At 36.5% G+C, this 27,834-nt stretch overlaps 1 protein-coding gene across 4 annotated transcripts in view; it reads right to left on the bottom strand.

The window, feature by feature from the left end:
* The window catches only part of LOC114878656 (protein couch potato), a 90,272-nt gene that overhangs the window by 10,824 nt on the left and 51,614 nt on the right, over positions 1 to 27,834 (bottom strand). The window contains exons 3-8 of one of the 4 annotated variants that reach the window (XM_029192702.2): positions 26,438 to 26,491; positions 22,950 to 23,012; positions 21,094 to 21,235; positions 13,583 to 13,716; positions 10,963 to 11,171; positions 4,667 to 4,871 (exon numbers count right to left, since the gene is read on the bottom strand). In XM_029192702.2, coding sequence (XP_029048535.1) covers positions 4,667 to 4,871; positions 10,963 to 11,171; positions 13,583 to 13,716; positions 21,094 to 21,235; positions 22,950 to 23,012; positions 26,438 to 26,491 — 807 coding nt within the window. The remainder of the gene's footprint in view (positions 1 to 4,666; positions 4,872 to 10,962; positions 11,172 to 13,582; positions 13,717 to 21,093; positions 21,236 to 22,949; positions 23,013 to 26,437; positions 26,492 to 27,834) is intronic. The other 3 variants (XM_029192704.2, XM_029192703.2, XM_029192705.2) reach the window with 3 other exon arrangements.

Genomic DNA, 27,834 nt, shown 5'->3' with positions numbered 1-27,834 from the left:
AAAAGCGAACAGATCGATTAGACTGGCTCGAAATAAATGGAAGAAGACGGATACACCTATCGGTCGTTCGATTCGATGACTCCTTTAATCAAAAGGAGCATTGTTACGAATCTCGGAACGGTTATCGATCGCTATTTTCATTTGTCCTCGGAGAAGGAAAGAAAAATAAAAAGATAAACAGCCACGTATTTTTCTTCTTGAAAATTCGTCCGGGGTACTTTGACTTTTCGACAACGGACTATCCCAAGGAAACAAAATAAAAGGATGTCTCGTCGAGGAAATGATCGAAAGCGTTCAAGCTGACAAGAGACAACAAAATCAAGCGCCAAAGGAAATTCTTTTTTGGCCCTGTCGCAGATTGTTCGTCAAAAGGAACAGGAACTTCCGTCGACGTTCATCGAATTCCCTTTGTTTTACAGTTTCTCTCTACGATTATTCGAAGAAATAATTCCTAACAGTTTCTATCGACCAGTCTAATGAGCCGTGAACGCAGCAATGAAACCAAATGGACGTCGAATATCATCGACGCAATGTAAACAAGGCTTAAGGTCCATTTATATTATCCATTCCGTGACCAAATGTTTCCGTAACGTGCCGTGTACAATTATTATTCATATTGCATCAGGCAAAAAGATTTGCGAATTGAATATTAATTAGTTTTCTGCTACACTGTACGGCAGGTGCGGTGAAAAACTAGGCACTATCAGAAATTAGGTCATCGTAGGAAAATAAACTTTTATTAATGTATTAATTAGGAATCACTTGGTGCTCAATTGTATCAGATTTCCAATGGCACCCTTTGTTCTATTTAAACGATTTTAGGAATTTACAGGAAGCTATGTATCTGAATGGATAATATAAATCAGCCTTTATCAGTGCCCGTTCACGGTGAATACTGTGTTAACACGTTGAATACCATAGTAGACGCACCTTATCTATTAATTTACTGCTTCGAACTAATAGCATAAATATTGTGAACGTTCAGAGTTTTCTTTAGTTTTTTAATTCTTAGCTATGATTATTGATGACTTCTATTACAATGGACGGTAAATGTTCGGAAGTGTCACTCCTGTCAGAATCGAGCTGATTTTTTTTTCTGTGGTTTCTTACAGTTAAAGAACATCATATTTAATATTATTATGGCAGCGCATCAATAAAAATAATGCCAATAAATATTTTTTTAAAGATTTTCTTTTTATCCCCCACGAGTTGAACAGTAACATATGTAATTCGTTTTACTGACTGGGGGGCAGAGCCCCCCAGATCCCCCCTAAGTACTACACTAACTAATACCGATACCCATTTTTAATATAAGAAAGTAATAAACACAATTTACGAAGTAACATATTTATCGGTATTAATTAGTGTAGTTATTAGGGTGGATCTGGGGTGCACGGCCCCTCAGTGAGCAAAACGAATTTAATATGTTACTGTTCAACTTGTGGGGGATGTTTTGTTTTTTGTTTACATTTGGAATTGTCGTGGTAATATCCCAAAATTCGGACGACGTGATTACCACATGGCTGATTATATTGCCGATTTTCTATTTCGTCGAGTGCCATCTTCGATGCTATTCAGCAATTTTATAATGAAGAATTGTCAAAGAACAGAATATTTCTTTTAGAAATCTTGGAAAAAAGATCGACGAATAAAAATCTTTAAAAAAATATTTATCGACATTGTTTTTGTTGATGCGCTGCCATAACAATATTAAATATGATGTTTTTTAACTGTAAGAAACGTCACAAAAAACAATCAGCTCGATTCTGACAGGAGTGACACTTCCGCATATTTACCCAATGGGCATAATAATAAAAAAAAAATTCGAAGTTACAAAATTTTAGCCAAAGACATTAACCCATTAACCTGAATTAGATTTGAATGGTAATTATTTTAATCTCATAAATTTTTCATATCCCGAAATTATTTTTTTTTTCTTTCCTGTTCCACTCTAATTCCTATGGCAGTCAACGTGTTAACGAATCCGATCATTTTCGGATGAACGACGAAACAGACAACCCAGATTTCGTCCCGTTTCCGCGGACCGACGTAGAAGAGACGCCTCGCCATTGAGTAATTTACGTACCTCATTAGACTGTGACTGCGTCCGGACTGAAAAGCTCTTTTTCAAAGCTTTCGGGATGATCCTTAGTCGCGAAGAAGGAACGAAAGAAAGGTACAGGGTGGTCACGACGCTTTATTCACCGACGTGGAATAAAAAAAAGAAAAAAAAAAAAAGAAAAAAGTATTCTAATACATCGGATATTCCTTCAGCAGCCACGTCCTTTTTTACGTCGCGATGCCAAAGCGTCTCCGTCGGTTAAGCGAAATGAATTAGTGACGATGCGTTTTATTCCCCGGTCACCCAGCCCCAAGCAGCTTCTATCAATTTTTCTAATTTCAATTTTAGAGGAAAGTCGGATAATTTGATCTGTTTATTTTTTCTTTTTTTAATTACAAACTTCGTAAGATCTCAATGTTGGAGCGTCGATCATAGCAATGATAATAGCTGCGAAAAAATATCTCTGGTTTGTTTATAGTAGAGCTCCGATAATCAGACAAGCAACGATAAACAAATACCTATCCTCCTCCCATGATTTATCTAATTGTAAGTAAGATAAATCTGTTGTGATGATCACTGCTTCTCTGATCCCATAATGGGGATCTAATAAACACTTCGCTGATTAATTTTTCAATATTCATTGTCAATTTGGTTATGAATAATAGCAAAAATTATGGATAGGTATTTGTTTATTGTCGCTTCTATCGTTATGAAGTTGTCTTATTATCAGAGCTCTACTATAAACAAACCAGAGATATTTTTTCGCAGCTATTATCATTGCTATGATCGACGCTCCAACATAAACGTACCCTTAGACGTAACATTAGATTAGGATTGCAGAAGAGAAAACAGAAAGGAGATCGGTGCAATCCCATGGATATGGTTCTTGCGCAATGGTACAAGAACTTATCGTCGGATTTGCGATGATCTACGCTATTCTTCTCGCGATACGTTACTGTAGAAATATCGCTGGAAGTCTAAGCTATTGGCTAATCCTTACTTCCGTTTTGCAGCTCGATTTTTCTCTTCAATTTTCCGTCATTACCCGACCTTCCCCTAAATAATAACGCCGATAAGAACAATAAAGATTTCTACCAGATGCGCGAAAGGTTTGTGCAGGTTTTTGTGCTATAATACAGAAAACAGAATCACGTTCAGGGAAGAGAAAGAATACGCGAGTGGACAGGGCGGAAGTGAACGGTATATACAAGATCAAGTACTATGCGGCACAGGCAACATCGAAGAAATTCAATGAAAGATAATGTCGAAGGAGTACAATATCGTCCATAAGTATTAGGACAATTTTCATATTATTAGGAAAATATAAATTTATTCCTTTGATTAAGAATAAATATAGGAAGGAGAAAGAAAAATATTTACATTATAAAATTTTCATTATAGTGAGACAAAAGTGACTTATTATTCATTTTATATTGATAGCAATTCAAAAAGCAAAAAAATGGAGAAAACAATAAAAAACCATAACGTGCACACTTGTGGTCCCTGAGTTAATAGTAATTTATAAGTGAAATGATAAGTGGCCAAGGGCTTCAAGAGATTAAAATAAAAATATCTCCCTTTCAGTGAAATTCTATTAAATATCCAAATACCTATGAACGAAATTGTAGGTAACAAGTGGATCTCGAAAATTGCCAGCTGTAAACTGTCGTTTAAAAAGAACCAAGAAGAAGGTAAAAATAAAACTAACGAGAAAAGAAGAAACAGATGACCGTAGCGAAAAATCGAATTATTTCGAATGGCCAGATTAATCCTGGCCCGGGTTCACCTTTGAAAGAGGAAGAAAAAGAAAAAATAAGAAGAGAAAGAATGACAGATGGACAGAGAGATAGGAAGAAGGAGGTAGAAGATCGGCAGTTCGTGCACGATCCATAGGCGATTAGCGGCAGATAATTGACAATTGGCACCGCTGATACCGGTGGATTCCCAGCTTCCGTGTAACCTGGTGTGATTACCATCGATCGCGATCCAAGATCGATCGGCAGACGAGCGAATTTCTGCGGTTTCGATACGTCAAGCTGTGTCTTTGCCAGCCGAGGACGAAAATGTGCTACGCGATCGATTGAAATCGGACAGCCAGGTAATCGAGTCCTGCTGAGACCACTGAACCGTAGGGAGCCAGGAAAAATACCCTCAGAGGGTCGTAAATAAGAGAATCTTCGAAAATATGATTGTTTTCTTAAAATAGATACTATTATTCAGTGAGAGAGAATCAGGCTGATTTTGGAACAGTAAATAAATGAAAATAATGTAGTAAATTAATTTCACAGGTACTTCAGCTCCCTACGATAGTTCTGCGGTGTCTGACGACGAAAACGCAGTCCCATCCCTCGAAATCGATACGTTTCTCCATAGATCGATTATAAGAAAGATTGAAAAAAATTCAAATTCCATCGATGATATAGAAATAGAATTTCTATTGTTTTCCTTCGAGTGATCGAAGTGAAATAACGAACGAAAGAGAATGGAAAATGAATGGAGACGACGGCGGGAAGGAAAGGGGTTGTGAAAAATGGGGGTGCTGCGTTTTCGTCGACGAATAATCACGGATTGATAGCAGCTAGCGTAGCATAAAATGAAACCTACTTCGATCCAGAGATTTGTAAAGCCCACCTCGGCCATTTTTGACTTTGCATATTCGATTCGTATTGCTCCCCGGTCGGAGGAGAGGAGAAAGGATCCTTGGAGAGTGGCCATCGCCTGGGCCGCGTAGCGAACGTCTTGGTATTCGACAAAGGCCACTGGCGACCCTCCCTTCGTGTGCATACGAAGCCGGGAGAAACCAGGAAAACTGTGCATAAATAAGAGAAGCGTACAATACGTGCTCTAGTTAGTTACGACAGATGGTACTCTAGTCAAAGAGAAAGGGCTCTGTGTGTGTCTGTGTAGGTGTCGGTGTTATCGCTTGCCGATGGTGAACGCTGAATCGAACAGCAACGAGACGAAACACTTCGTGATGATACTATAAATACATTTATAGAAAATCACATTTTTTTCCAAAAGTTATTTCCTTTCGAAATCTTCGGTGTGCTGAAAAATTTCTATACCTACGAAAATCGATTACCAAAGAATTTAATATCCAACTCGAAGTATCAATTGGATCGTTACAACGCCGTTAACCCTATGAGGGGCAGTGGGACCTATTTGTACCACCATTTTGTTTTTAGTTTCGGTTGGATTCTGGTTTACGGGGTAACCTCAGATCGACCTGATTTTTTTACCATAAATAGCCCTTGAGATGGTGATTCCAACGGAGGTCCCCGGTAGAGGTCAAAAACTAAAATCGTCCAAAGAGTGGTTTCTGCACTGGTCTCTGTGAGCACATTAAGAAAAAAAAAAGTGAAAAAATTTATATATAAAAAATTTTTTTAAAAGTGAAAAAATATAGTTAAAAAATGAAAAAAAACCTAACCTGACCTGACCTAATGTAACTCCTCGCCTCTTTTCGCTTATATGCGGTGGTTTCGGCGCCTTTGCTCCGTTGACTGCTTAGGTTAGGTTAGGTTAGGTTAGGTTAGGTTAGGTTAGGTTAGGTTTTTTTATTTTTTTTTACATTTCTTTTCAATTTTTTTTCTTATTGTGCTCACTGAGATCAGTGCAGAAACCACTTTTTGGACGATTTTAGTTTTTGACCTCTACCGGGGCGGCGGGTGGGAGTTAAGAGATGGGATGACCACTGTTGGAATCGCATCTCAGGGGCTATCTATGGTAAAAAAATCAGGTCGATCTGAGGTTACCCCGTAAACCATAACTCAACCTTAGTTTCTTCTTTAATTCGAAATTAATTTAGATTCTTGGGGTTCCAAATTATATAATTTTCATGGAAATCTGTATAAATGTGTTTACTTATAATTGGTTGTAAACAATTAAAACACAAAAAACTCGTTTTTCTTCAGAATAAATTCGGTTATTCTTGAACGAAAAGTCCTACAGCTCTGAAAATTTTTGTGCATGTATTCTATACCTAGTTCTGTAACAAAATTTTTCGCACGCCAGTTTTCTCGAAAAGTTGTTTGAATTTTCCAAAAATTGAATTTTGCAATTCTAACGTCAGAATCGTAATCAGCGACCCCGAGAACCCCTTAAATAACCTTTGATTTCAATAATTTGTTCGGAAGAAAAATGTGCCCCTCAAATGGTTAAAGGAAATGTCCATATCAATTATGATTTATGACGACTCTACCAGGCACCGCGCGTAATTATGGAAAATTCGACTTCCACTAGCTACGTGCCCATCAGAGTAGAATCATTCGTACTTTCACTTCTTTCCTTTTTTCCTTCCCGGTTTCTCCGGTTTAATGGGAAGAAACTCGTGTATTATCCCATAATTTACCCTTCTTTCGTTCAACATGTCCGTGTTACTCGTCGGCTGTTCCTTTTTAGGCGGCACCTTGTGCGAGCCAGCGTGTGTCAGGGTGTTAATAATGCCACTATGGGTCTATTTACATGTACCACTGACGTATACGTTTCAATTTTATAAAACAGAAATATAGTTGCTATTTTCATTACGAAAATTAAGACTTTTGTATATTGGAAAGGAGATGGCCATCTCCATACCTTAGTCGACCCCCATTGTCCCGGCAAATTTTTACCCCATGGAATCTATAGAATAGGCCGCTAAGATGATCTGTACCAAGTTTTATCCAAATCGATTAATGGGAACATGGTCAAAATGGCGCCCAAAGTTGACCATTTTAACACGAGGCTTTATGGGAAGTGGTCGAAATCGTGCTTTCGGCATCCTAGTTTCCGGATATGTTAAACTAGACGATAATACCTTTCAAATGAGCCCATGGGCATCAAAATCGTCAAACGGGAACTTGGTCAAAACCCGTTGTGAAAAAATGAAGAAAATCTTGAAAATCGATTTCTGACCAAACTACTCAGCGAATTTTAACCAAGTTCCCGTTTGACGATTTTGATGCTCATGGGCTCATTTGAAAGGTATTATCGTCTAGTTTAACATATCCGGAAACTAGGATGCCGAAAGCACGATTTCGACCACTTCCCATAAAGCCTCGTGTTAAAATGGTCAACTTTGGGCGCCATTTTGACGATGTTCCTATTATTCAATTTGGATAAAACTTGGCACAGATCATCTTGGCGGCCTATTCTATGGATTCCATGGGGTAAAAATTTGTCGGGACAATGGGGGTCGACTAAGGTATGGAGATAGTCATCTCCTTACCATTTACCATTTTCCCATTTTCCTTAAAATATTTCAATAATTCATTCGGTCACGACATCGATACGTCACTGATAAGATGTAGATAGATGATAAAAGTTCTCCATATCGATACTGATGATTACGGGCACTAGCACAGGTGCGTCTTACGACTACTCGCTACAAATTGGTGGCAAATGATCAGCGGATGTCGGTGATTACTTTTGGAGGCGGTGCTGTTAGTACGAAGCTCCCGATATCTCGATATATGACAAGGTTTCCTGGAATCATTTATTCGGATCGACCGCGTTCTTAACGCGAATTCCACGTGAATGGAGACGCGTTCGGATTGTGAATGTTAAGGACACGTTAGAACGTACAAAGAGACAGAGGAAATGTGGCTGATTCGGCGTCGACCTATATTGTTCTCTTAAATTTCTAGCTGCGTAATTGTTTCCAGAGTAGCTTGCTACTCGCTAGGAAATTCGTCGTTTCCAGTTCATTGCACTGTGACACAGATACGCTCGAAAACAGTGGACAACGTTCAATCGGTTCGATAACAATTCGTCGTGATAAATTTTTTTTTAATTTCATCATTTATCACCCGAATGCAAAGTTAACCCGTCGACGGATAAAAATATCGTGAAAAAAAAACACGACTTTTCTACCATTCAGAGAAAAAGCGAAGTTATCAATATTGGAAAAGTTCCAGAGGTACGCATGGTTGGGAAATCGAATTAATTGTAGGACGGGTCGATGGAAATATAGTTGAGGAAGGGTTAACGGGTCAAATCACAGCAATAGGACCGCGAACGAGATCTTTGTATGCTATTCAATTCGCGAACCTGCATCTCGCATTGCAATGAATGAACTGGATATGACGTCAGTGGTCTGTATCTGACGCAACCCGCTGCTATCGATTCCTTTTTTTGCACAGGTGTCGAAATAGCTTGCGAGAATGAACCGTCGAAATTATACGATCACCTTAAAATACCCCAATGATATCATATTCATGATTTTAGAATAATTAGCTCTTAGACGGTGTGTTTTATTCATAGGACATCGTAGATCAAATGGGAGATACTAAAATCATAATATCATGATAGAAAAGTATGTCAGAATAGCACTGGTGGCGCATTAATTTAATATTTATGCTTTTCTCAAAATTTCTACATAAATCTTTTGCTAATATTCTTACTATGGAAGAATTAAATTAGCAAGGGAACGAGGGATTCGTTTAATTTAATTTTTCAATTATTTAATTGAAGTAAATATCCATGGCAGTCAACGTGTATCTTCAGGATAATTTGATTTTTGTTGAAATATCAAGGCAGGAATATAAAATTTCTCTAGCTACGGATGTTCACGATTCGAAGATCGTTAGGGAAGGTAGAAGAAGGTGAAATCGGCCAGGTTTGCGAGTGTCACGCTAATTTGGATAGTGAGAGCGGCTAGAGTCCTTCTTTTCCCTTCGTGCAATTATACCGCGGAACCTCATTACATGGCCAAGTTCTGCGTATGAATTCCCGAGTAGCTGCCCGAGTTAATTACACACGTTTACACGTACGAGACTATATACAATTTTCGGTGCTTCTCTCGTTTCCTGTTCGAAGGAAATTCTGTATTTCCGGTCACAGTTCTGCCTGACCGAAACTACACATCCTATCCGGCCAATGAACTCGTACTTTAATCGAAAATTATTCCTAAATTAATATTTTATTTCTAAATTATTCCAAAATTTGTCTAAATTTATACCTCTATTATTTCAAACCTCAAGTTCGAAAGGAAACGTCTTATCTTTCAAGGATCAGGCAGATTAAGCCTCCGTGGATTTACAGAAACGGATTTGTCGGAAGTAATCAACAATCATTTCGATTAAAGACCGCTCGTAAAAGGTAATTGAAAGAATGTTCCAGCGTTTCGAAGCTCTAACAAATCACTGTTTAAACACGAGCGTAGATCTACCCAGAGTCGTGGGAAGGTTCTGCATGGCGGAGCATTGAAAATAATTTACTATCCGAATACATATTTCAATGCGACTATTTGCTCCGTTGCATTTTACCCGAGAAATACCAATGAAAAAGCAAAACGCATTTTCTGACCCGTTTTAATTATCCATTGACCAATTTCGACCTCTCCTCCTGAATGAAACGTTATGAAAATTCAAACAATGATTATTGAAATTTTCGGCAATTCTAGTGAAAATTAATTATTTCTGTGGCCGGTTTATTTGTATAATAAAATATGCAAGAGTCGCTGATTTTATTTATTGCATCAATATATCATCTGTCTCTTTCTTTCCTGGTACCTTTTCGTTCCACACCTTTGTGTCTTTCATAATTGGCCATTTCGTATGTAATAACATCGTACGATAGATCGCACGATAACACGAGAATAGGTGTTGCATGTGTATATAGTTTCTATTTTGAAGAGAACGACTTTGAGAAGCAATAGAGCGTGTTTAACTGATTTGACTCGGTCTAATAAATCTTGCTGCACGCTTTCATCGAGATCTCGATGTAAGGAAAGCTTAGTGAATCGTGTCGGATCGAAGACGCGTGAATTCTTATCGATATTGTCCGAGTCGTTTGATTACTTCATGCCTGGATGGTTCGATGTATCAATCGAGGAAGATTAGTTCCAGACATTATTAGATGGTAAACTAAAATTTACACGTTGACTACCACAGCGTTATAGAAAGTGGCATTTCGTTTTTTTATTTTATTCCTTCCCTCCAACAGCAAAGTGTACGAGAAACTCTTCTATCGTTAAAAATTATTTAAAAATCAAATCATAATTAGTATATAAATGATACCCTGGTATATCAAACTTGGTCAATGGAACGTGGAAGAAGGTAAACTCGGTTCGAATTACGGTGAATTCCGTTTTACACGGTGCTAAGTATTCGTAAAATGAATAATTTACGAGCGTACTAACGACGATAACAGTCATACACGTCAATTAACCGCACACGCGCACGATGTTTGTAAAGTCAATTTTAGCCGGCTCGTCTCTGATTTCATTTCCGACCAAGGAACTTGTTCGGGAAGTCATTATTTTGTCCTACCGGGCCAGATGTTGCGGACACTTTCCAACCGTTAGTTACGTGTCTTCCTTTCCCATTCATTATCACGATAAGTTGCTACGCTGTATCAAACTCGAACGACCATTCGTATAAACACGAACTTTGCTGTTACAGGGAAACGTGAATTAATCGCGACAGAAGCTTAGGGATCGTTTAACGCGAACGATAACAGAATTAATACACGATTTCCTATTCGAATCTTTTCCGGGGGTGGTTTTAGTAGAGGGAGTTCCCCTGGTACCAGGCGGCACCTAGTATCGGACATTATTTTATCCTCTCCTTTGTTTTCACGGTTGAAACAATAAATTCTTTGAAACTTTTAAAATTTCAATTTTAATATTTTTCAATTATATAATAAATTCAAATCTTTATTGTTAAATCGATATTTTGTACTAGGGGAACACCCCCTATGATAAATTTCAATAGGGCACTGGTATCATTTTTCCTTTCTTAAATCTCATTACTCCTCATTCTCGTCTCCCAAAAAATATCACGAGAACCCACGTATAGAAAAACTGACCAGAAACTGGAAAGCACTGGCCACTGCACAAATGCATAGGATGCATCGTAATGGTAGAGAATTTCTGTAATATTCTGCAAACGATAAATCAATATTTCAAATTGCTTTCTAACCTGCTGAAGATGTCCTTGAGCTCGTGTTCAGACACGAACTGACCAAGGTTCGCCACGAACAGGGTGGAACAGGGTGCGTTGCTCACTGCTATGTTCGGCTGAGACGAGGGTGAACCCACCGGCGATGCCAATGCCGGGGAGGGTAGGAAATGGGGCAGCGACGCGTGTATCGACGTCAGCGTCGTTGGATGCGGCAGAGACATGGGTGCCTAGAAAAGAAACAACATTTTTCATCGTTATTTGAAATTTTCAGTTCAATAGAAACGCGAATGGGGATAGTTGAAAGGGAAATGTGAACGTCTATGTTGCTTGAAAAGATAGAAAATAGAAATTAATCTAACGACTGTTTATAGCATACACCTTTAATTATTAAGTTAATTATTTTCAATTAAATTTGATTTACGATGAAATTGTACTTGGTATTGATTTACAAAACTGCTAATTGATTTAATCGTAATAAATAGAAGCTTGATTAATTATATTTAATTAACCTTTCACTGAAACAGAGACGTTCGTGTAATGACCGACACGGTAGACGAATGTATCATTAATTATTTAAGAGAATCTCAAATCTAAGAAAAAGAAAACGCCCACTTTAATGACATTAATATCGCCTAATATTCCGGTTGCATTCGCTTTAAGTAATTGTTTAAATAACACGAATGCGCACCATTGAAACCGCAGTCCATGACCGAGTTACGGAGCGTGGTTTAATTAACGCAGGAACCGTGTTAAATACAACTGCAGCATAATTTTCAGCAGCGTTAAAAAATATACCGTACGATGGAATACGAAGAAATGTCTGTTTACACAAATTCGTTAAGACAGATTTTAATGAAAATTTCCGGTTAAAACGTGTCACTGTTGCGACGTCTGATTAACTACGCGTTGTACTACTTGTTTCGGAAATCCTATATCACTGCACTCCCGCCTTTTAATTCACCGATCTCAAAATTGGATTCTTCCTTTAATCTTAAGATGTATATATTTAAGACGGTCTTGTATCAAAAGAATTTGTTAAAAAGTCAAGTTATTTTAAACCGCAAACGGCGAACTGTTTCACGGCTCAAAAGATGTTTTCCACAGAAATTTTTCTGACCGTATTTCTTCCATTATAATCGCCAACAAAATTAGGAGAATCTCGACTGTACAGGAATCGCCATGTAAACGCTTATGAAAGCAGATTGCAAACTTCCCAACTGAATATATTCTCTATTTAACCGAGCTTTTGCCTCGTTATCCCGTCGAGTGGACGGTGCAGAATATTTTCATTTCTGTTCAGAAAATAGTGGTATTTACCAGCGGTTCAGTTCAAATGGTTGTTTAAAAACAGACAAGGATGACTCGGTTTTGCAATTAAAAAATTAAATGAACGCTCCTCGGTATTCCTCCGTTTGAGTAGCATTTCATTAGCATTGATAATAATCAATGTCGAAGATGAAAAAAATTTTTGAATTATTTAAACGAGAAGAGGTAATAATTTCATTTATTCTAATTAGGAGAATAATTTCAATTTTATTTTAAATAAAATTTCAAAAGAAAATTGCAAAGAATAAATTTTTCCTCGAATCGAACAAGAAATGATACTTCCTTCGTGTTGTCACGTTACTGTAATAAAAAAGAATTCGATATCGTTCATACGCGTGATAGGTACCCTCCCGAACCTGGCACAGGACTAGGCGATATTAAAAATCAATAGTTCCTGGTTGTTTGGCCAATTCGTACCCGGCTGTACCACACCGTTCTTACCTTGTTCCGGAGAACGAGGTATGGTACGATGGCACGCCAGAAAATTTTGCGACACGTCGAGAAAAAGCACTATTTTATTAGTAATTAATTCATGATCTTAATTAAGTTTTGTAAGTTGTGAAAATTTTTTTAATCAAAATGCAGTATATTTCTTTTATTCGCGGAAAAACTTTTATACTTTCGACTGTGATTTTTGGAGTTTCTCGATTTATAGCTTGTTAATCGTGATTTGATCGGAACTGGTTGAATTATTTTCGTTGTTTCATGATCATCCTAGCTCACGAGGTAATTTGTTCGAATATTTTTCACTTTGATTCAATTAAAAAAAAAATTGCAAAAAGGAAAATAACTGTTTTTCAAAAATATGAAAAGCTGATTTAAGAAAATCTGAGGAAAATGAAGAAGAACCCCTTAATTTTTCAAATAAATTTTGAAATAGTGAAAAGCACGTTTATCTAAAAATTTAGCTCAAATATTTTTTACTTTGATTCAACCCTATATAAAACTCTATTATACCTTTTCAAAAAAAATTTCAAAAAGAAAGATAATTATGTTTAAAAAATATGAAAATCCTTGAAGAAAATCTGAAGAAAACGAAGAAGAAGCTGTTAATTTTTCAAATAGATTTTGAAACATTGAAAAACACGTTTGTCTAAAGATTTATGTGTCGCATTCGAACATATCAGCCTGTCTTGGAAGCAGGTCGAGCCGTGAACTCGTTGGTCTCGCAATGTCTACGTGCGTGTCTACCTGCTAGATGTATCGTATGCTAGGTAATCGAGTATAACGATCATGTATCACTAACGTGCATCGGGGCGCTCGTCGGCGGCTCCAGAGCTTTGTCTGCAGATAGTCAAAGATAGGAACGTACGGGGACCTGAGGATGTAACGCCGGATGCACCAGCGTCGCGTGTTGCAGGGTGCCGGGTAATTCGCCAGCGGTCGAGTACGCCAATGGATGGTGCCACAATTCAGGACCACCAGGGAAGAATGGGCTCCCTAAGTCTGCAATAGAATAGAGAGTTAATGGTGAACACTTACATAGCTACGCGAGAGTCTTCAGGGTATTACCGATCGATTTCCTTACACTTGACACCGTTTCACGTTGCAAAAATTTTTCATAATTTTTTTAATGAAATTTCCTTTCAAATCCGAATTTACATCCGAAAGTATCAAACGGTGTTAAGTATAATGATATTAAGTATGATTTATAATTATGATTGTACCGATGAAACGATTAATCACGATCAAATCTGATTTTCCTATTGAAATGACAATTTTGTTACATTTCACAGATTCTGCAATGCAGGAACTTACATACTTCTATTTTATTCCAACGAATTTATCTTGGAATTAAATAACATCGATCAGAGTCAATTAAAATGAAATTATGAATGATTATTGATTGATGTTGAATAGGTTTCTTTATGCCGCAGGTCTGCTTTACATCCGATGGAATGGATGATTTATTTGGCATATCGTGACTGGAGCGGTTTTCTCTCCCTATCGATCTGTTTTTCTGCTTTTGATAAAGACTGATTCTATTTGATTGATGGTGAAACGTGTATTTGCGTGTTTCAGATCTACTAGAATTCAGTTCAAAGTATCTTCTTAACCATCTCTTGAAACAGTTAAGTAAATACGTATGTAGAATGTTAATCGATAGAGAAATAAAGATGTAACGTCCTATCATTACTAAAAGAGACATTTTTATCTATCTAAAACGTTAATATTTATCCGCACGATTCTAAGAAAAATAGAAAACCTATGGAATGCAAGATAATTGCATTTAAACAAGATATTCTTGCCAACATGCATACCCACTCGACACAATCACGTTACTAAGAATAGGTAATAATCATTCATAATTCTATTTTAATTAAGAAAAAAACGATTTGAAGAAATATCTCGAGCCATTGTATCGGGTCCTTCTATCATTACACACATTTCATCGTAAGTTTCTACATCAAGATTATTTACAACGAAACTACATAATAGCAAGATGTGGCCATCGAACACGTAATCATTGACTTCTTAGAAGTTGGAAAACACTTATGATTAACCACACTGAATGCCACTCCTCGAATGCCACATTTCCTACCGAACGTTCGAGGATGCCTTTAATCTTGTTCGAGCGATTTTTTGGTAACAACGTGTTGTTACAATTTTTTCCTGGAATGCGATGCAACAATTACGATAAAAGTTGGCATTAATTTTTAAATTCTAACATTTAAAAAATAATCTTTTTCAAGATCAAATGTTTTCCTATAATTTCTATAAATCCTTTAAAAAAAAGGTGCGAAAGGAAAATTCTCCAACGCCGCGCCGTACTGATTTGTACCGCGAGTTCATCGTTTGTCGTTTGCAACCATTCGTTACCTTTGAGCCTTTTTTTCCGCTGGCGAACCGGAAGTGCTTGACGCTTGCACACGTATCACATTCACCAGCCGGTGCTACGAGAAGCGTCGTCGTCTCCCGTCCCAGTAAAATCAATGCAAATCGGCTTCCACGAAACCGTTTGTTTCTCGTGACCGACGATACGTCACGAACCGGCAATTATTCCAGAAAGATTGACCAAAGTGGCCATGGTTGCGCAACAAGACGATCCTTTCATAGAACGATGCAACGGAATCAGGTGAGGCGAGATCTGACTCGACCTGGTTCCATCGAGCTTTATAATTGATGATCGCAAATGAGTCGGGTACGGTTAATTGAGAAAAGAAGAAAAAAGTAAATCTGAGCGTAACTTTTTCAGCTAGCGAAATGATTGATACCACAATTTTCTGAAACACGATTTTACTCGGCTGATTTATGGGCATTGATGCTATAATATTTTCACGATGCATGCATTTTAAATTCACGATAATTTAAATAATTTCTAATAAAAACATACGTATCGTGTAAAATTCTCTGATTATTAACACTTTGGCAGCTACACTACGGTCGTTGCACTTTGGTGGATGGTCTTTGGGGGATGCACTTCGATGGCTGCAGTTGTTATATAAAATTCCATTCGTCTTCAATTTTCATCGTGATTTTAGTATAAAAAATTCAAATAGAAAAATCAGGAATTCATGACATAACATCCATTAAAGTGTTAAGATTCATTAACCCTGGCGCATCAATCTGAACGATTCGTATAATCTTCTAATTAAGTGTCGTTAGGGAAGTGAGACCAGTTAATGAGCTTTGGTTATGAATTTTTAAGTCTTTCCGTCTCGCCACGTTTCAAGAAAGATAAGGTATCTTAGATGACCATAGTCGTGTAAAAACCTCGCCTTTTGTAGCATGTTACATCGAGATCGGTAGAGGTAGATCCGAGTCAGTTCGAGTTGGCTGCATCGAGCTTGGTAATTAGCGATTTTCCTGCCAGCTGGGAATATCTAATTTACCGTGGAAATTCTTTTTTTTTTTTCTTCCACGTACCGTGTTAATACGTGCTCTCGAAACGACTACGTGAAAGTTTAAAGCGTTTCGAGAACACGGTTCGGATACTTCGAACTTTGACCCCGGTTCTTTGAAACTTTTTCATCCACTTTCATTTAACACATCTCGTTCTTAGTCTGATTCATTGTAAAATGTATAATTCTTAATTGAGGGATGGTTTATAAGTTAATCTAAGTACAGGTATTCGTACAGTTTCATATAAAACGTAAATAAATAATTAATTTTTTGCAATCGATTCAAAGGTTATTCATTTGAATGCACTTGAAATTAACAATATATGCAATAAAAAGAGGATGATCTAACAATAAGAAACTATTTTCTTTGTAATTAATTTCTAACATTCGAACTGTGTTAATTATTCTTTGATTGGTAATTATAATCAACTTCTGATACGTTTTTAATTAGTCAAAAACCGGTTAGAAAAAGCAAATTAATAATTAAAAGGCATATATCATGCAAATAAAAACCTGTCTCAAAGTTCGATGAATGTATAATAAAACTATTATTTTGTAGCTTTCCTTTCAGATTAAAGTAATCACAATATTGACAAATAAAAGATCGATATGCTTTCTACTGCACATGAATAAACAGAAATAAACTTCCTGAAAAATTGAAAAAAAAAAAAATCAATATTTCTTTCTCGTCTGCAAAAATAACAATTCAAAAGTGGGTTACACTCTAAACTAGTATTGAAAAGTTAATTTTTCCTGCAATTTTTCAAAGATATTACTTTTCATCATAACATCATCGAATGAAGTTATAATTCTTACAGTTATCTTTAATGAGCTGTGTAATTGCTATATAAAAATAATTTTTTCAACTTCTTTTCAACTGTTGCGAGGGGAAAAAACAGCAACTTGAAACAGCAAATAATTTAGTGATACGTTGCACGTACAGACCGTATGCACTTTTTACCATCATACGGGTTTTTGTACGTGGCAGGACCTTGCACTTTATTGATCTTAGGCTGACCTGCGATTCCCACAGTGAATTGCAACTTCCACAGTGCACGAGCTTCCTCCATACTCTTTTTCTTACATGTTTCATCAATTTTCACCAAATTCATTCATCAATGTTTTCTATCTTTAAAAGGCAAAATTAACAATTTATTTCAGGACGAAGCATCGCGGTACTCGACGTGTTAATGCAATTAATATTAATATTTAACTATTTAATATTAATAGCACAATACCAAATTCCCGGTATCGGTCACTGGCGACAGAAAATGCGTTAACATAATTCCGAATGTTCAATGATAACAGAACAGAACGAACGATAAAACTTCGAACGGATCGAAATTTACAGGATAAAAATCTATTTTCCATGGTTGTTTTTTCATCGCGATCTGGGGAACCGACCAGCGACGTTAAATAAAATGTTTATTTTAACGTGAAGCGTATCGAGCGGATCTGGAGTGGAAGAAGCGTGGACGCGAGTACAGGTGAATAGCGGTTACGGGACACCTTTGTTTCATCAAAACCAGTGAATCTAATATTCTCGCGGTTACAAAGGACAAACGTATGAAACGCGGACGAGCGCTGTTTGAAAAACATTAGCACCGTGAAACGCGAATTTCACTATCACTCTATCTACAAAATCAAGTCCTCTGCTTTGCACATCCAACATTATTTCAAGAACCGACTGTCCAATTTCTAAGTGGAATTTTTTTTTTGTATTTGAAAATCACTTTCATCATCAAAATGTAAATGTAAATGTTTCGATGTTTAGGTTTCCTCGGACGCGTACACGTCATTCATTAAGAATTTATTATAGTGAACTGATTGTAAATGCAAATGCAGTAACGGCGAGTATGCACGAGTCTGGAGATTATAATGAAAGGCTTTGTTTCAATTCATAGCGTAGGATGAAGAATATTTTTGTACGCGTGAAGTTTCGAAAAGTATCGAAAGGAAATGCCTCGTATTCGTGTAATCGATTTCAATTATTATGATTATCCTGCCATGGTTGGTCGTCGCGCAGAGGCTGCACTAGGTTGCATTACTTACGCGTCGAGGAATGCACGTATGCAAGAAAATTGCACGGATCGCTGAGTTTTCGCACGGTACAAGGTGAACTGTTTCCACCTCGACGCTTGTCCACGGTGTATCCTTCGACACACACAGACCTGGATTCTTATAAATTTTGCGCAGCAATTTTAACACTTTAATAGCAACGTTGAATTCGACGAAAATTTTTTAAAAATTCTAATTTAATTTCATTCATTTTTATTATATACATGAAAGCTCTTTATAAATAATAATGATTTTTAAAAATTTCTTAATAATATTCTATATGAGAAAAGTACTTAAAAGTACAAGAGCTCCTAACTTCTTATCTACAGAATTTTCAGAAATCTTTAAAGTAGATGAAATAAGGCAATTTCATTCTTTTAGTCGCTGTTTCTGTGGTATTAGAACGTATTAGCCTGAGATAGTTCTAGGTGCCTTCTTTTCCCGGGTTAAACTTCGTATCTTAACCGATTAATATCTCAGTTTCGCTAGAAATATTGTCTGACTTAATTTTCATCCTTCCTAAGCTTTACATATTCCCCGGTGGCTACGTAAGGTTTGAAATTATATCTCAGCTTTGTTCTACTTTTTTTTTTCTAAAAATAATACTTCGTCTTTTATTTCTATTGAAATCTCCGTCTGATATGCAAGAACTTAATAACTCGAATTGACATTGCAAATTTCTACAAATAGTAACATTGCATCGAGGTATCAGATTACTTATTTTAATTAACAACCGCACCAAATGTAATTTCTATTGAACGTAGAGATCAGATTTCTCCGATGTCGGTCAATATCAGTATTTCCTGACGCTGAGCTGAACTAATTTATTCCATTTTCATTTATATTTCAAGACACGAACGTCGTCGTTTCGTAACATCGATCGTTAAAGATTAATCAATCCGTTCCTCGTTAAAAATATCTTCCTCCTTTCGACAGATATACATATGTGATCATCTTAAATAATTACGAATCACATTAAACTCCTTTTGTATGCGCTTGGATTTTTTTACAAGTAACGTAACTTCCTTTAGAAATTCGATTGAAAAACTTCTACCAGAATAAATTATGCGACTCGTCACCCTACCTGTAATCTTTCTTTTACGTCACCTGCTTTTGTAAAATTCATTTATGTATGTTAATGGGATTTGACCCGTCTATTAAAATAAAATATTAGGTGTACAAATTAATTTGGTGCCTTTAGTATTACGCCTTCTTAATTAATGTATTTAATTTGAATATTCTCCCGCAGTTTTGAATGTTTGAAAAGTGACAAGACAAAATAATAATAATAACGATTAATTCAATAATTTCAATAATTGGAATTACTATGGCTTTTTAAGCCATTAATTAAAGATTAAAATGAAGAAAAGGTACCGAATTAATTTGTACACCTAATATTATTATTAACATCATCTAATAGAATAAATCCTCAACAATAAGTCCTGGTCTTCAATTTACAACGAATAATTTTTCCAGCATCCCCCTTGTTGCTTTCCAATACGATATTTCATAAAAGTAAGAACGTGTCAAAGAATTGAGTCCTTTCAAAGTTTCCCAAACGTACGTTACAGCAATTGACGTTTTAATTACAGGCTGTCAATACTTCTCCGAAAGGACACGGACTTTTGTCAATCACCTTTGCTGTTCCCTCTGAACTTCGATGCCAGCCAAAAATCATATTTTCTGTGCAAAAAAATCCGATCCAGATCTATCAACGTAACACGGCTGCCACTTTTCACGCGAAAATCTCGCTATTTTTATCGAAGGACTTTCAATAATTCAACACATTCCGTCGAGGTATTCCGACGACTGCTACCAAGTTTACCTGATTTTCTTTTTCCAATCGTTTTTCACGTTTGAACTTTATGTAACGATCGAGCGGGTATGTTTTATTCATACGATTTAAGGAGTAGCTGGTACTTTGACGTTTCTTTAGTAATTATGCAAGAGGAGTCAGAAATGAAACAAGTTACGTTTCTTGCAATTTGAAGTGGAGTAGAGTATAATAATTAAACTTTATAAGAAACTGATATTTATAATAAATATTTTCATATGCAATCATTTGATTATTAATTGGAAACTTAAAAATTAATTCCAACTTTTTATTTGAAGAACCCTCATCATCGTGCTGAACGTATATTTATCGTAGTCATAAAATAAACATTCAATTTCCCTTTTCCAGTCAGATTGATCGCATCGCATTCCACTAAATTTTATTCAAATATTCCATTTCATCTCCAAAGGACGAACGAAAATGAACCGAACCGAAATGGTTCTTGCTAATTTCTATTTTAACGACCTAATGATTAAAACGACTCTCTTAACAATACAGATGCAGACGAACATAACTTTTCATAATCTGTTTTCAGAGAATTCGATTTATCGCTGAATTATATTCGACTGCATCGTGGATGTTCGTTGTATGAATGATCGATAGAGTTGCCGTTGTTTCGGAAGGTATCCCAACAGAACGCGAGGGAGATGCATGCCCACACGAATTAAACGGATCGAGCAGTGATAGAAGTACAATAATTGATTTGGTGAAGCTTCGACGATGAAATATTTCATTACCGTCGTTTTATAAAGTTCTATCGATATTAATGGTTTGTAGAAATGTTCCTGATTTTGAATGAAAAATTGATACCCAATTTGCAGTCCACGTTTTGATAAATAATAATCACAATTTGTACTTCGATGCACCGTTCCTCTCGGTAATCAAACTAGTTCGGAAAGGGTTAACTCTAGGACCGTGTGGGGTGCAGGGGAGGGACGATAAAAAAAATTGAAAAAAAAAAAATTTTTGAGAGATTCAAGAAAGATAGAAAGAGAAACAACAGGAAGGAGAATACTTGTAGTCAGTGCAGTGGGTGAGAATAGTGGTGAGATGTATTCAGCGAGTGAACGAGTGGCAGTGCATACTTACGTCCAGTTAGAGGGTGCATCAGAGCAGGGTGCGAGGTGGCTGCTGCAGCGGCTGGTTGCTTGGGTTTGCTAACCTTTGTGTTACTTTTTGCAAATTCCAAACGTATGGTTTGTGGCATATCAGGATCGAATCTAACCCCCTGCTGCAAATAGATTCCCTAAATTAGTAAACCGGGAGCACACGTGGATGCTGGATTTTGGTATTAGGAGAAACAGAAAATAGATAACAGAAAGAATGATAATTTTCATCTAAGCGTATCGAGTTTTAAACGAACCTTAATGTAAACGTCGCCAGCTATTGATTACTCTTTAAAAAAAAAAAAGAATTGATGACAAAAATTGATTAGAACGCAAAACAGAAATGATTATTCATTTTTAATTACATTCGTATTAAAAATACTAATTTTATTAAAGCTGAGACTTCAAATTGATTTTGCAATACTTTTATGTTATCAAATCATAATAGAACTGCGACATCCAAACTCTATAATAATGAAAGTGTTAATTAAAGGTCTGATTAGTCGTCTTGTTAATTTCATGAATTTTTTACCCGAATGTATCTACATGATATATACATAAATATTGACAAAAAGGAATTTGATCTTGAAAATAAGGAATCAACAGCTGGCGACGAAAGTTTCGTCAAAACGAGCCATAGTAATGGCGCAATAGTGACGACAAAGGATGAAGGGGGCTGCTGGTGACTGAATTACAGGAAAATTAGCGCAAGGTCAGGTGTGTGTATATATGTGTCTGTGTAAGTGTATATATATCCGTGTACCAGTTGGTAGGTAGGCTATCGGTATAAGTGGGTCGTTCGTTAGTCTGTTTCAGGGTGTTCTCAGCGAACGTGTCCATCCGACAAGAGGATGTTTCGAGTCTCTCTCGTATATAACCGGTTACACATGGTTATTAAAGACATTGCGATTTGCGTGAGGTCAGTTGCAGTGGTGTGATAAAGAAACATCCTACGTCATGTAAATATGTATATAAACAGTACGTATGTATACGTATGTACACTGGGTTAGATTCTGATAAACGTGTTATACTCTGACGAATCGTTTCTCGATTATCCTTATTTGAAACTGGTTAGAGAATTGCCTAGTTACAAGTACAGGATGTCTCAAAAATAATGAAAATTTTGATTAATTTTTCATTTTTCTTTTTTCAAACATTCTGTATAAATTTTGCAAAATTTTCTGTCTCTACGAGGGGGTGTAAAATAGAGAAGATAGAAAGAGGGGGATTTGCAGGGGTGACACGCTTATCAGGAGGCAAAACAACACCATATATCGATAGATAATTTCACACAGTGCAACCAGCGTTATTACAATACGGTCTTGGTACGTATACAGAGAAGGTATTACTACGTTTTGTCCCAAGTAAAAAACAGGAAGAAGCTAATCGTAGAAATAGAGATAGGAAGAGATAAACAGAAAAAGGACAGGAGAATATGTGTACTCGTGTATAGTAATTGATAGGTAAAGAGCTACGTAGCATTAACCCGTGCCAGCTGGAATCTAAGGCAGGGTGAACTTTCAAATGTATATATGTATATTTATTTATAATAAAAAAAAAAAAGAAATAATTGAGGGAGAGAGGAAAGAAAACGGCGGGCCCTGTATGTACGTATGTGTGTGTACATAAGGTGTCTTTACTAATTCGTTCATTATTATTTCTTTAATTATTGAACATACAAGAAGATACGAAACGAAAGGAAAAATATAATTTTGTTTAAGAAAATAATGAGATCGTCAGAAATCAGCATGGACACCCTATATATAAATAAAATGTCTAATTATAAGGGAGCTCGGCCCATTTTTTCTCTCTCTATACCTACGAGAAACGGGCTATTACCTGTAGGTCCTGTTTCGCCGCCTCTGCACCTGCTCTTGTGTGAAAAGTCACGAACCCCACCGGCTGTAATCAAATAAAACAGAATCGTAAGTCGCGTTGTTCTCGATGATTTGCGTCTTTCTTCTTAAATTACGATTTTTTATACGGAATAAGTAAGGTAATCGAGAATAACCTTTCGAAGGAAAGGGATAGTAATTTTTAGAACCCTAATATCTGTTGCAAATCCTATAAAATTTCCAACCAGCGTAATGTCATCAAATAAATGGAGAAAAAGAAATATCTTACGAATCCATCATTCCTTCTTTCCACCGTAAGGATTCCCATGTTTTTATTTTTCGTATACGACACCCAATCTCGAGAGAAGAGTATATTCGAAAGGTCATCGATATTTTACGGGGAGGAATCAGCCGACAAAGCTTAAACATAAATCGAACAGGCTTTCTGCTTCGACGATGCTCTCAAGTTTACCCTCGGTTTTCTAAGACGGGATTCGAGAAGCCTGTAATTCACCGAGGAACGAATCGCTCGTTCAACGGACTTTCCACGGTGTAATTTTCCCGCAGAGTTTCCAACGAATTTCCACGCGTTTACCGCGAGAATCGATACGGGTCTTTCGAATTGGCCAACGTTTGCGGGAAACCGTGATCTGATTTTATCCGGCGAGAGAATGGAATTAAGAACAGCAGCACGAGCGGATCCAGAGTTTCAATCGAACTGCGATGTTTTAACTCCTTATCCTGTATCATCTGCCATATGTGCCGCGAACCAGAGTTGAATTTATTTTTCGTCTGACGAAAAACAAGTCAATTTTCAATTTTCAATTTTCAATTTTCAATTTTCAATTCTTAATTTTCAATTTTCGAAACTGATTTAAGTCCAAGAGAAACATGATTCAAATTTGAACAATTACAATTAGTACGATCTTATCATTTATTTCTCACGAATAACAATAAAGATTTGTCTATTTCGATAAGGTCGTTGATGTCATGATTTATTCCGATTCCGTGACACCGTTTACATTCTATGGATTCTTATCGAAACACAGAATTTCCGAACGTAATATCAGCATTTCGACGAACCCATTTTTATCAATACATCAATCTTAGTGGTCGCATGTAGGTTAATAGTTAATAGTCGCGTGTTGTTTGAACGACAGCCATCAATTTTCAACTACAACTTTTTTTTGCGTTTCAATTATTGCCAGTTATATCGTGCAATTTTTATTGATCCAGAAACAAAGTAAAATAGTTTCACGATTGTGCTAAGAAAATGACAATGAATTTCTTTCGTCTTATGCAACAAAGTCTAATAAGATACGCGACTCACTTAAAGGATTATAAACGTGTCAAAACACAGCACTTCTATACATATAAAACAGTGAACGGAATGATTTATCTAACGCAAGCTTAGCCAGAGAAAACTGCAAGGCGATTATGCATGTACCACTTGTCGCGAAGCTATTGCTCAGCAGGATTTTGTATAATCGAAGGGTCGCGAGATTAAAATGTCGATGACTATGCATTTTCCAGTGGGAGTTGTTCATAGAAAACAGGAACAATCAAATGAAAGTTTCATTGTTCCAGCTTCTGATCTATTTTCTCGATGAGATGCTTTATTAACGAAAAATCCAGGGATAACTTGTTTCCTAAACGTATTCGGTAAAGTTTTCGAAAAATATTTTTGACGTTGCTTTTAAAAGGAATGAATCTCGTAATATAGTAAAATAAATTCCTTCGTTTTTCTTTCATTTCAAGTTTCCTTGCCTCGATTTCAATCATCCTCGAACGAGCTAAGGATGTCTTGAAAAAACAGAAAGTTGAAGAGGCAGATAAAGAATCGCGTTCGGTTGCAGAGTCGCGGAAACTTTGAAATAAGATTTATTGTTTCAATTCGAGTTTCATTGTCGCGTTTGTCATGTTACCTGCACACAGGGATCAACGAGAGATTTCATTAAAGGAACAGACCGAGGCAAAATCATTTTTCTAAATGAATTTTGTCTCTTCTGACGTTGTTTCTTTTTTTAACTAAACTTGTGAGTCGTCAAGTTTAAATACCTTATATGTATGATTAAAATTGTTTAAAATTATTAAAAATTATAAGTTAAAAGTTATAAACTTGACGACTCACAAATTTAGTTAAAAGAAGAAACGACGTCAGAAAAGGCAGAGTTCATTTAGAGAAATGATTTTGCCTCGTTCTATTTCCTTAATTTAAAATTGTTTAAAATTATTAATTCTAACTGTTTTCGCGATATTCTGAACAAAATTAGGTCGATCAAATTCGTGACGCAGCAAGCCTAGTTGAAGCAAAAAAATTCATTCGTTTTTCGATCGATTGGATCCCTCTCTGGTGTTATTTTAGAATTCTCGAGTAAAGGCCTTCATTATTGCAACCACATAGAGCGAGCACCGGGACAGAAAACGTTTAATGCTCGAACGACCAGGAGATTTTCCAACATTAAAGCGACAACGTTGTGTGTCGCGTGCAGGCCACCAGTGTTTCACTGGCGGACGCATAAATTAATGTTATCTCGACCAGGTATTATACAGGGTGTTGCAGAAATAGATGACCAAACGTAAACGTACGGTGATCAAATTATGTATTAAAGCCAAGAAATGTAAAAAAAGGAGGAAAACTTTTCCTATTTTTGTGTAGAAATAAAAATGAGGGTAACTAAAAGTACGTAAAAGAATGGAATAAATAAAATCAAAGAAAGGAATATAGAAAATATATTTATTGTTTCAAATTCAATTCAGGGAATGGAATTTGGTGGGGGAAAAAGAGTGACTAAACCTAAAAATTACGGTGATCAAATTAGGTATATATTAAAGCCAAGATATGTAAAAAAAAATAAAAAAGAAAAGTTTTCCTATTTTTGTGATTTTGTGATTTAGAAATAAAAATAAGGATGAGTTTCAATTAACGGCTGTCCACAAAAAGCACATAAAAGAATGAAATAAATAAAAAAAAACTTGAATAAAACCAAAGAAAAGAATATAGAAAATATATTCATTGTTTCAAATTCAGTTCAGGGAATGGAATTCGGCGGGAAAGAAAAAGAAAGAGAAATGCGAAAGAGGCATTCTCGAAATCAGACGAAGCACTCTCAATCGACAGAGGATTCGATTGAAACTTCCTGTTCCCGCAAGTTTTCTCATCTGTTTCCGCAAGAAAATCTCGACACTTTGTCGACCTGTTCGCCGATTGATGGAAAAATCTTGGGAATCGTAAAAGGGAATCGGTATATATTCGAGAAGGATCCCTCCATACACGATTTTACTCCTTTCTTTTACCTCTTCCCTTCATTCCCTCCCGATAAACGCGTATATGGAAAATAGCGTATCCGAGCTATGGCTTTCACGATTGAAAATCTAGGACAGATTTTCATCGTTCCGTTAAAACCAAGCGATACAATTTTTATCTTTATTCGCGTAGCCGAAGATACCAGCGGGAGATACGAGCGGTAATTTGTTGAAACAATCACTCACCGACGCTGTTTTCCCATTTTTGCTTGTGACTTTCAGCAGAGACCCCTCGTAGCCCTGAAACAGAAAGAAAAATTCAACATATATTATTAAGGATGAAGGTGAAATTAAAGTTGCAAATAAAGAAGAAATCTCGAAACGGATTTTGGATTTTTTCCTTCGAATAACTTTAATTTTAATCTTCGGAAAAAATATTAAGGATACTTTTTATAATATCATCTTATCTCGGGTTAATTTAACCAAGGTTTATTGCACCGTCTTTCAGGTTCTACGCAATTCTTTACCGCTAATACCGACGTTAATGAAGTTATAAATTTATAAGCAGACGGTATTCACAATCTTCCAAGTGTTAAGAGTAAACTGAAGTTATAAGGCTGAATCTTGGAAATTTGCATATCTCCTGTGCAATTAACCGTGGTGTTACTGATGAAACGTGCTACCCAGTGGCGGTGGTTTTAAACAGACTTTTTTTGAAAATAAACATTTTTCACTCTTATTCGGTTCTTTTCGAAAGCACAGCTTGAATACTAGATAGTAAAAAATAGCTGTATCGCGTTCTTTTCATTTTCATTTCTTACACGATTAAACGTTATATTATCAGGTAATTCAAGATTCGGTGTTTCTTTTAACCTGTAGCAACGTGAATTAAACAAGAGAAGAACCTCGACCCTCGAAGCTATAGGACGGATTAAAAAGTTTGAAAAACTTTCCGCCCCGGCAGAGATGTGTGCAGCAGCCTCTTTAACCGCATCCAATTTGTCACGGAAGAATTCTTCTTCCTTGTGAAACTTTATTTATTTTTTCCTTTTTATGGAGGATAGTCCACCATCGTTTCATTAACGAATACTTCAATCCATGCTACTCGAACCTGAATTAATTAGGATTATTAATGCCAATTTAATCCTCGAATCCAGATATTCATCGACTATCTTTGAAGATAAATAAGATATTTTTAATAAATTTGAATGCATACCGTTATTCGACGCTTAGATTTTTAGGATGTGACGTGAGTGCATAATGATTGAAACAATGGGTAAGAAATAAAAATGTTCATTATGAAAGAGCTGATGGTGCGGTACCTTCTGCCGTTTTTCTCGAAAATCAAACCGTTGCGTTGGTCCAAAGGAAAATTAGAAGGGGGAGAAATAACCCTCCACCTTCAAGGACCGCTTTCGTTACCCTGGTACAATTGAGAGATGGAAAGAACATCAGCGGGACGGGAGAGGGGCAGAGGGAGCACTTCGCACGCCCCGCCCTGTCCCCACGTTTGATCCTCGCGTTCAAAGTTTGCCGCAACGCTGACCTCGTACCATCCCATTTTGTCGCAAAGTCTCATTTTTCTTCTTTGTCAAGCGACGCGATTAGTGCACGATCGCATCGGCCAATAGCGCGCGATAATC

The sequence above is a fragment of the Osmia bicornis genome, chromosome 5 (assembly GCF_907164935.1).
Source record: "Osmia bicornis bicornis chromosome 5, iOsmBic2.1, whole genome shotgun sequence".
NCBI lineage: Eukaryota > Metazoa > Arthropoda > Insecta > Hymenoptera > Megachilidae > Osmia > Osmia bicornis.
Note: the sequence above shows the minus strand (reverse complement) of the source record. Positions and strands in the feature narration are given on the sequence as shown.